Source organism: Choristoneura fumiferana, chromosome 6, assembly GCF_025370935.1.
Source record: "Choristoneura fumiferana chromosome 6, NRCan_CFum_1, whole genome shotgun sequence".
NCBI lineage: Eukaryota > Metazoa > Arthropoda > Insecta > Lepidoptera > Tortricidae > Choristoneura > Choristoneura fumiferana.
Genome location: NC_133477.1, coordinates 11,337,188 through 11,346,654, shown reverse-complemented (window position 1 = coordinate 11,346,654; position 9,467 = coordinate 11,337,188). Strand labels below are relative to the sequence as shown.

The 9,467-nt window shown below is 37.6% G+C and overlaps 2 protein-coding genes across 2 annotated transcripts in view; one reads left to right on the top strand and one right to left on the bottom strand.

Moving 5' to 3' along the window:
- The window catches only part of oys (lysophospholipid acyltransferase 6), a gene marked incomplete in the record, with an annotated part of 35,947 nt that extends 29,444 nt beyond the window's left edge, over window positions 1-6,503 (bottom strand). The window contains 2 exon segments of the mRNA XM_074089217.1: window positions 5,962-6,090; window positions 6,217-6,503. Of these exon segments, the coding sequence (XP_073945318.1) occupies window positions 5,962-6,045 (84 nt within the window).
- Window positions 6,504-7,160: 657 nt separating this feature from the next.
- LOC141429056 (uncharacterized) lies at window positions 7,161-9,185 on the top strand. The gene is made up of 4 exons (XM_074089215.1): window positions 7,161-7,628; window positions 7,722-7,967; window positions 8,119-8,285; window positions 8,973-9,185. Exons 1-4 carry the CDS (start codon window positions 7,527-7,529, stop codon window positions 9,127-9,129), a joined length of 672 nt encoding a protein of 223 aa, XP_073945316.1. The 5' UTR covers window positions 7,161-7,526; the 3' UTR covers window positions 9,130-9,185.
- The last annotated feature ends 282 nt before the right edge of the window (window positions 9,186-9,467 follow it).

The window sequence follows — 9,467 nt, the reverse complement described above, 5'->3', positions numbered from 1 at the left end:
AGTCAAATCACTCAGTTTAGTCTGTACTTTCACTGTGCAAAGCGGCTTGCTTTTCTTCACGAAGTGCAGCATCCGGCCAAAAATTGGCCTTAACAAGTATGACTAATCTGGAAAATTGAAATTGTAGTGTTTCCGAAATATATTGTTACGGCGGTGAGTTAGGTGGAAACTTTGATCATGTTTTTCGACCCATTGGTGGCGTTTTCAGTGGGCTGGAATACGGTTTCAGGCCGTTTCAGATGATGCTCTAGCACATATTAGTTTATCAAAATTTCACCCAAGTTGCCGTCGTTTTCAGGCGCCTGAAACATGTTTTCAGTCCGTTTCAGGCCACGCTCTATCCGATGACACCATAACCTGAAACCCCGTTTTCAGGCGTTTTCAGGACCCCTTATGGGCCTTTGAAGTACATTTCAGTATATGGCGAAATTTCCAATAGGAGTGAAAGAGATAGCACGATTAGAAAGAGACAGCTATACTGAGAACATTCGAGAAGGTGTGTGACAAGGATAGCCTATATGTGTGAGAGAAACAGACTGATGATCCTGTTTCCGGAATATTCTAGTAACTGTGTGAGAGAGATAGCACATGAAAGAGACAGACACTACTCGTTTCCGGAACATTCGAGATGTAGGTATGACGTCCTAGCTGGACTGTTCTCGAACTTTGTGGACCGATTCACCGGGGGTATATAAGCCGGGTGAGGTTGCGGCGGAGGACAGTTTTCGAATGCGATACCGAGCGATAAACATCGAAGAGAATCAAAGCGACTTGTAAGTGAGTTTTAGAGAGCGAAATTACTGTGAACTGTTTTTAAGTGTTTTGTAAAGTTAAGTAACAGTGTGAAAATAAATCCTACTCTTATTCATCGGCGTTAAAAGTGCTTTTCAATCACGAACCCACCCCAGGAACGTAACAATATCAGTAGATGTTCGAGTTAGTTTGCGTCAAAATGTAGTCACGCCTTTGACACAGTAAACTTTGCACATCGATCAATGACGGAGTTGTTTCCTAATAAATTCTAATTAATCCGTCAGTTACATTACCAGGAAATATCGGACACGTATTTCTCTTTTGTCAGTTAAACAAAAAATTACAAAGATATATAGCCAGTTACTAACTGCTGACGGACTAAATAGAATAATATTTTTTTTACCCAGGAAACTTGTCAATGAGGGTTTTCCGACAGGCGCAATATCGCTAGATGGCGTTAGTATCGTGAGGTCCGTTTTACGTTTCAGTCTTGCTTGCGATTGGCTCATTTAGTTATTTAACCAATCACGGGCGCGGCGCATGTCAAACGGAACGCCATCTAGCGATATTTCGCCTGTCGAAACCCTCATTGAAAAACACAATACAAAAATCCTGAAAAATATTTGCATCTGCAGTGCATGTTCAGTTTAATCCTAAACTTGGCAAGGTGAGTCAAGGGTACTGAATTCAAGCCTCGTTGGATTCTTGTAGAGGTAACAAAATTAACTTTAAAAAAATGCAAAAAGATGATCTAAAATTATGTATCTCATAAGATACTAGAGTTTACCCGCGGCTTCGCACGCGTAAACCATTCGATCTGGTAGTTACAATTGAAATTCCGGGAGTTTACAAAATTCCCGTGGGAAATCCCAAAATTTATATCGTAATCTTCATTGAGGTGTTGTGTTAAGAACAACTATCCCGTGGGAATATTGGAATAAAATTACCCTATATGTGTTATTTCAGACATCCAGCTATCTACACACTAAATTTCATGACTCTAAGCCCTGATTTTATTTCCAGATTGTATCCCTATCCCGTAGGAATATCGGGATAAAAAGTAGCCTATGTGTTATTCCTGATGTCCAGCTATCTACATACCAAATTTCATCCAAATCCGTCCAGCCATTTTAGCGTGAAGGAGTAACAAACATACACACACAAAGTTTCGTTTATAATATAAAAAGGTAAACTTTCGCATCTGTTTTATCATCGTATCAAGATACCTAAATACGATTTTCCGACAAAATACATTATTCATTACTTCTGTACAAAAACAGTGATAATAAAAAATCACAAAAGGTTTACGAACACTGTTTCTTATGCATATCTACAAATCTGCAACTGGAGTGCCGAAAACGCCGATGGGCGTCTAATTTAGCTTGCCCTGGTTGCCGCTGACGCCGATGGGCATCTGTTCTGCAGAGCAGAAGCGTCGGCATCGCAGCAAAGTACGTAATCTGGCGCGCGGCAATGAATGAGTTAAAGAGCTTTACAGACTGCAATACAGGATAATGAATATATTTTTTTCCTGAATGGCAACACTGGCATAGATAATAGATCGCTCGTTTTTGGCTCGAAATTCGGACTTGTGATTTTATTCTTCTTAATATACAAAATGTTCACACCCAATATCATAAAGTTTTTCGCGATTCCCAAGGTCAAAGAATCGAATTGCTTTCAATTTCCAGAGAAATAATGCGTTGTTTGGGAGATACGTGTCGAAATGGTGTTGTAGAGTGCCATCCTGCTCTGTCTCGTTTTTCTTTCCCGTTCTGGCGGTTTTCTTTTATATTATAGACACTGCCAAGTTTAGGGTTAAGTAACCCAGAGCTAGAAGTTCCCGAGAAAAAAAAGATTTTTCTTGTATCCGCTACCGCCCCCCGCAATATAAAAACTCCAGCGCCCAGGGGGCAGTACTACCCCATTGGGAGTGAACCTATGAACTAGCCCAACCTGCGAAATATTCAAGCAAGCCACGTTAGCTAAGTCTTTATTTCCGCCTAGACACTGCCGAACGTATAGCATCCACCAAGGTCTCAAAGGATTATAATATGCCTTATATCAGTGACAACTTACTAGTTGCCGTAGCATACTTGCTACGGCCACAGAGTGCGGTATTGTCCACCAATTAACGCCAATGCTGGCTTTCGCTGCAGAATAAAGAACACAATAGCGCGCGGTCAAGTGCTCTTCATTGTTATTCATGAGTAGGGTTGCCAACTACCTGAAGGTCGTTTTATATTTTAAAAGAATACAGGTAGTGAGCTATGCTTGGGGTTTTTCTACGGGATCGAATCAGAAATGAGGAGATACGTAGAAGAACAAGGGTCACCGACATAGCCAAGTGAATTAGCTCGTTGAAGTGGCAATGACAATGGGCAGGCCGCACGGAGAACAGATGGTCGTTGGGGCCGAAAGGTTTTCGAGTGGAGACCGCGGATCGGTAAGCGCAGCGTAAGACGTCCACCAACGAGATGGACGGATGACCTGGTTAAAGTCGCGGGTTCACGGTGGATGCAAGCCGCTTCCAACCGAGGCAACTGGAGGTCTACTGGTCACATTCCACTAAACAGTTTTTTGAATTTGATGAGAGTTGTGCAATCACCTTTGTGTATAGGTTGTAATAAGACTAAAGACCTAATTCACTTTCTTTTGGAATGTGATCAGAATAAGGACATCAGAGACAGGTATTTGGATGGTATGGGCTTGTTCAATGGAGGTGTAAATGTAATGTTGAGTCGACCGCTTTCAGAGGAAGCAATGCTGATTTAAGGTTCATTAGACAGGCCTTTGCATCCAGAGACGTGGTTTCAGTGCAACGGAGAGCGTAAAATTTGTAGTGTGGTGTATATAACTGAGGCTCCTCATGAGGCTGACATAGTCACATTTGGTGTACTAAAGCCTCGTTAAAGTAGGTACTAGATTAAAAAAAAAAACTACAGTGATTAAATTTTGCCATTTAAACTGCTGGCAAGTTTTGTCATTGCCAAGAATGATGATAGGTACTTTGATAAGATAAACTGAATGTGTAAATAAAAAAGAGGGCTACACCGACCGAAATTCGAAAATGGATGTTTGTATCATACTGTCTCGCTCACTCTCGTGCTAAGTATTATTAGCGTGAGCGAGATGGCACTATAGGGTCAAGGTGGCAACAGTGGCTATAGCGACAACAGTGGTGCACTGGTCGTTATTTCAAAAGTATTATAGATAGCATTCTATGTCTACCACTTTTCGGAAGGTCTTCTGATAGGTACACGTACAGGTCACAATCAGTTTCCTTGCATCAGCAATGTAACAAACTTGCATAGTGAGTGTTTTTTTGTGATATGTGGTGGGTGAGTATGACTAGCCCCCTCCCAATTCTAATTTCTATCCAAAACCACCTTTTTTTTGTATTTATTATAAATAATGGCATAATCAAATCCAATTTATACTTCCCTAACTATCAAGTTGAAGATGCTATAACATATGTGATTTTCCCACTAACGTCGATAAGCCAAAGGCTACTAGAAGCACAGGGAAGCTTAAAGTTCCATCTTACAGACTGGCTAAAACCAAAAAGTCTTTTCTGGGAAATTGCATACGTTTTTATAATAAAATTCCAAAAAATATAATAAATGAAACGGATAAAAAATTCAGATCTATTGTCAAGAAGACATTAATATCAAAAGCGTATTATAAAGTTAATGATTATATCATGGACAGGGATATTTGGAAATAATTCCGATCCGCATTAGCGATCCCTTCAAATAGCGAACCTACTGTGTTAAAAATAAAGTTGTGTTAAATACTTGTGATGTATACATATCATTTAATAATATTGTAAATCTGTTTTAAAAAAAAAATATATACCTCGTTTAGTTTCTTGCCGGATTCTTCTCAGCAGAGGTTTTTTCCGAACCGGTGGTAGATTTTTTTTTTGACATTCATAAGTGCTTGTTATAGCCTAAATTGAAAAAAGATATTTTGACTTTGACTTTGATGCCAGAAATTGTGAAGTCAACAAAAAAATAAGTACTAGTCTCTCAGTACCCGTCCCCTCGTTCTTCCTTGTGATAATGTGATTTTGCCAAAACCCTTCCCCTCTTTCAAGCCTCATGTGATAAATAGATGAAAAAGTTATTTGAATTGTAAGAATTACATTTTGTTGTGAATATCTATTACAAAATTTGGTCATGAACTTTTTTCATTTTTTTCTGTCTAATATTTTAACAAAAAGCCAAAGCCGAAAAGCCTTGGTGGCCTAATGGTTTGACCTATCACCTCTCAAGCAGAGGGTTGTGGGTTCAAACCATGGCTCGCACCTCTGAGTTTTTCGAATTTCATGTGCAGAATTACATTTGATATTTACCACGAGCTTTGTAGTGAAGGAAAACATTGTGAGGAAACCTCCACAAACCTGCGAAGCAATTCCGCGTGGGAACTATGGCCCAAGCCCTCTTGTTCTGAGAGGAGGCCTGTGCCCAGCAGTGGGACGTATATAGGCTGGGATGGATGGAATATTTTAACAAGGCTTAAGTACACTAAATGTGACTATGTGAGCCTCACGGGAAACCACAGAGAACCACATTAAATGCTCTCCTGCCCAGAGACGGAATGAACTTCTTTAATTCAATGACTATGACAGTACCAGTGATGTCATCCTATGAAAAGATTGAGTGACAATTGGTGTGATGTTCATGCTGTGAAGTTTAGTGAATAGGAAATTTTACTAAAATAATATATATGTGACTACTTTTTATTTACCTTTGTGTACAGAATATACTAGTCATGTTATCACCAAAACTTAGACAACCATTGAAACTGCATTTAACAGTTCTAAGCCATGTTTAAATTTTATGTGATTAAAAACAATGATTTGGGTGGCATAACCCTAATTATTAGTCATCCAACCATTGTGGAACCTTTTCTTAATAAATGGTATAACCATTTCAATTATGTGGTGGGTGACAAATACTTTAATAACATCAGACAGAATTAAACTGTGCAAATAGAAGTATCTAAAAATCTGTATATTCCATGGTACATCATATTAGAAAAATATAATTTGTTTTATTACTTTCTGAGCATGGGACAGAGGGCAATTTGAAACCTAAAATGTGTTGTCTAGACAAAAATTAACTGTGATTTATGATGATGGGCCACTATTACCAAACACAATGCCACAAAATGATTCCAAGAAAACATATAATAGATACTCACTAGATCCAAAGGTAAACCAATTCTTGTGGCTAATCCCTGAAACAGTTTACTGCCGTCGTAATAATCGAAATACGGCGAACTCATCTTTGCGAACAGTTAAAATAAAACAGGTTACTTTCACTGTCGGACCTAAAAGCAAAGAAAATAATTCATTTAATTTGATTCTAACCAGTGTGTGTCATCTCAACTTAACCCGATTGAGCAGCACGGACTAACCGTTGCTACCAAAGATAAATACAACTGCATCTAACTTACCAAATGAATTTCTAAACAACAATAAAAATTAGCGTGCTATTTTCATGTCAGTTAATGTCTTCATAATTACACAGACAAGACTTATATTCATACAGCTTTCTTTGATTTACTTGTTTAAGATACGACTCCGGTGTGTGAGCGAGTGAAGTCAAATGAAGTGAAGTGAGGTCAAATAAAACTTGATTTGATTTGATTGATTCTATTGACATTGACAGTCTCAACAATGAACAAATCCTGAAATCCTCCGAGTATCCAAACAACGCGCATAGAATAAGGCCGCGGCCACATGATATCGCTCGGGTAACACTCTTTCCCCAAATAACCATAGCATAAGGCCGCGAAAAACCACAATATTATTGATATCGCTCGACGCTCGGTGACAGTTCTTTCCCCTCTCACCGGATAAGCGTCACCAACATAGTAGAAATACCGGCGAAATTCGAAAATCCTGTTCGTATTTTCTCGTGACACGCCCGATACGAGAAACTCGAGTTTCAGGAGCTTAAAGAAATTTGGCAAAAACACTGTTATAAAAAATTTTAATGTCATACATAATTATACCAACCGGGATATCCGGGGTTCCCGGAACATAGTGTCACCCAGTAGAAATCGTTCTCGCCACAGAGCTCGTGGGGGTTCACTTAAAATCGTCACCTTTTCACGTTTCCACTTCCAGTGTCAAATCTGTAGGCTACTACGAAATTCGAAAACCGAAGTGCGTATCGTAACGTCCCTCTCGCTCTCGTATGAAATAATATTAGCGTCAGCGGGACGGTACGATACGAACTTCGATTTTCGAGTTTCATAGTAGCCCTACTGGTCACGTGACATAGCTATAAAGCTAAAGAAATTTCGGCAAAAACACTGTTATAAAAACATTTTAATGTCATACATAATAAAAAATTCATAAAAAAGTGACTTCTTTCTCATTCGGCTTTCTTCAATATAATACTCTAGGCAGTATGGACTAATATTCTTTGGCATCTCCCGGAGAGGGTGAACTCTCCCAATATATGTTACTCTATGGGGTGAACTAAAAATATATATATTGAAAACTGTCAGTCATTCATTGTAGATCGTTTGTTTGTTATAATTAAAATAATTAAATGATTTGATTTATGGCTTTGGCTGTTTTTATAAGTACTTGATTTGCAAACAAGTTCATAGTTCAGTATAGTATAGTATTTCTTGATCAAGTGTAAATTGCTAAGATATTGCAGCTCAGTTTGCAAAGAAATTAATAAAATCCGCCAACTAGTAGGTGTTATTTCTTTTCTTCTTCATTCTTTAAATTGAATTTAATTTAAACAATGTCGATTGGCTCAGTTTATGAAACCGCCTACAAGGGTGATTTTAATCAAGTCAAAGTAAAAATTGATCAAGAGGCATCTTTGGTGACAACTCGGGATTCGGTAACTTATAGATTACTTAGCCAACTTTTGCTTCTATTAACGTAAGCCAAGCTTGTTTTGACTAGTAATCCCTAATGCGAACTTTATTTACAGAATGATCGCCTACTAATTCACTGGGCTGCGTTAGGTGGTAATGAAAATTTGGTTGAACATCTAATTGAGTCTGGTAGTCCAGTAGATCCTGTAGATGACACTAATTCTACTCCACTGATACTCGCCGCTTCAGCAGGAAGGTATGAAGTTGTCAGGTTACTTATTGGCAAAAATGCCAATGTCAACCATAAGACCAACCGTGGACAGACTTCATTGCATTATGCCAGTTCAAAGGGGCACAAAGAGGTGTGTATTCTAGATAAATACTTTTTTTATTGTTTTCATTTGAAATAATTTAATGTAGCTGTGATTGTATGTAGCAAATCATGCTTACCAAGCATACATATGTATACATTACATATTTGTAACCTCTGCAAGAAATAACTATTTATTTCAGATAGTAAAGTTGCTGATTGAATTTGGGGCTAATGTGAATGAAGCAGATGTTCTACATGCTACTCCACTTCACAGAGCAGCATCGCTGGGGAGGAATAATATTGTTGAACTGCTGCTGAGTCATAACATTAAAGTGGACCCTCAAGATTCTACTGGCAGCACACCTTTGTAAGTACCTAGTGTTTGTTGACAGTGAAAGTTAAAAACTATAATAAGGAATGTTAATATCCTTAAATAAATAAGTAATAAAATGATGTAATAGATTTCATCATCAGTTCTCAAACTTTTTCCTAAGTTATAAAATAACTATAAACAAAGAAAAGTAAATGCATTTTGCGTTCCACAATTACTGGTTTCTTTCACTTGTTATTCTGAACCTGAATTGGGAACCCAAGAAAGGACAAACTCATTATTATGAGTTTAAGTGATTATTTCACTTTCTGAATTCCAGTTATTTATCTAATACCTTTAAACAAGCAATTCTTGTATATATATGTGTATGTATATATACATATATGTCGACGGTTGAAAGGAGAAATTAAGCAGCATTTTTGTGAAAATTTTGACAGCTCAAACAACAGAGAAAATTTACTGATTCGGAACATGTATATAACTCACTATCTTAAAAAAATGTTGCTTAGTCAATTTCAACCCTCAATCTATATATAACGGCTCCAACAATTTCAATTAAATTTGGTATGTGGGGGTTTTCATGGATGACAAATCGATATAGCTTGGTCATCTCTGGGAAAACGCTTATTATTGAGTTTTAGCCCAAGCAAAGCTCGGTCGCCCAGCTACTATTCTTGGTCTTCTATGCTTTTTGTTGTTCTTATAAAACTTCTATTTTTACAGGCACCTTGCTTGTGAAGAAGACAGGGACTCTGCAGCATTGTTATTAGTTAAGGCAGGTGCTGAATTAGACATTCAGAATAAAGAGAAGAAAACTCCACTGGAGATGTGCTCATCTAAACTGAAAAATGATTTAATTAATCTTAAAAATACACTTTAAATATATAACAGCAGTGATTTAATGGAGTAAAATACATTTTATTTACAAAATATTAACCTTAAGTGTTTATTTTTGTTCCTAACTGTTTGCATGCATTATATTTTGTAAAAAACTTCGAAGATATTATATTTTAATTGTTAATGTTGTCCTGATGCTGTGTTTTGATAGTAGCATAGTAACTTATGGAGTAGGAGTATAGAAGGAAGAACAGTCTGTCGAAAGGTGGCGCTACAGTAGCAAGAGCAAGGGAGTAAATTTTAAAGGAACCTTTGTAACAGCAGTAAAATTGCTCAATAATTATTATTGAGAGATCACAAATATACAATCACAAGACTGGC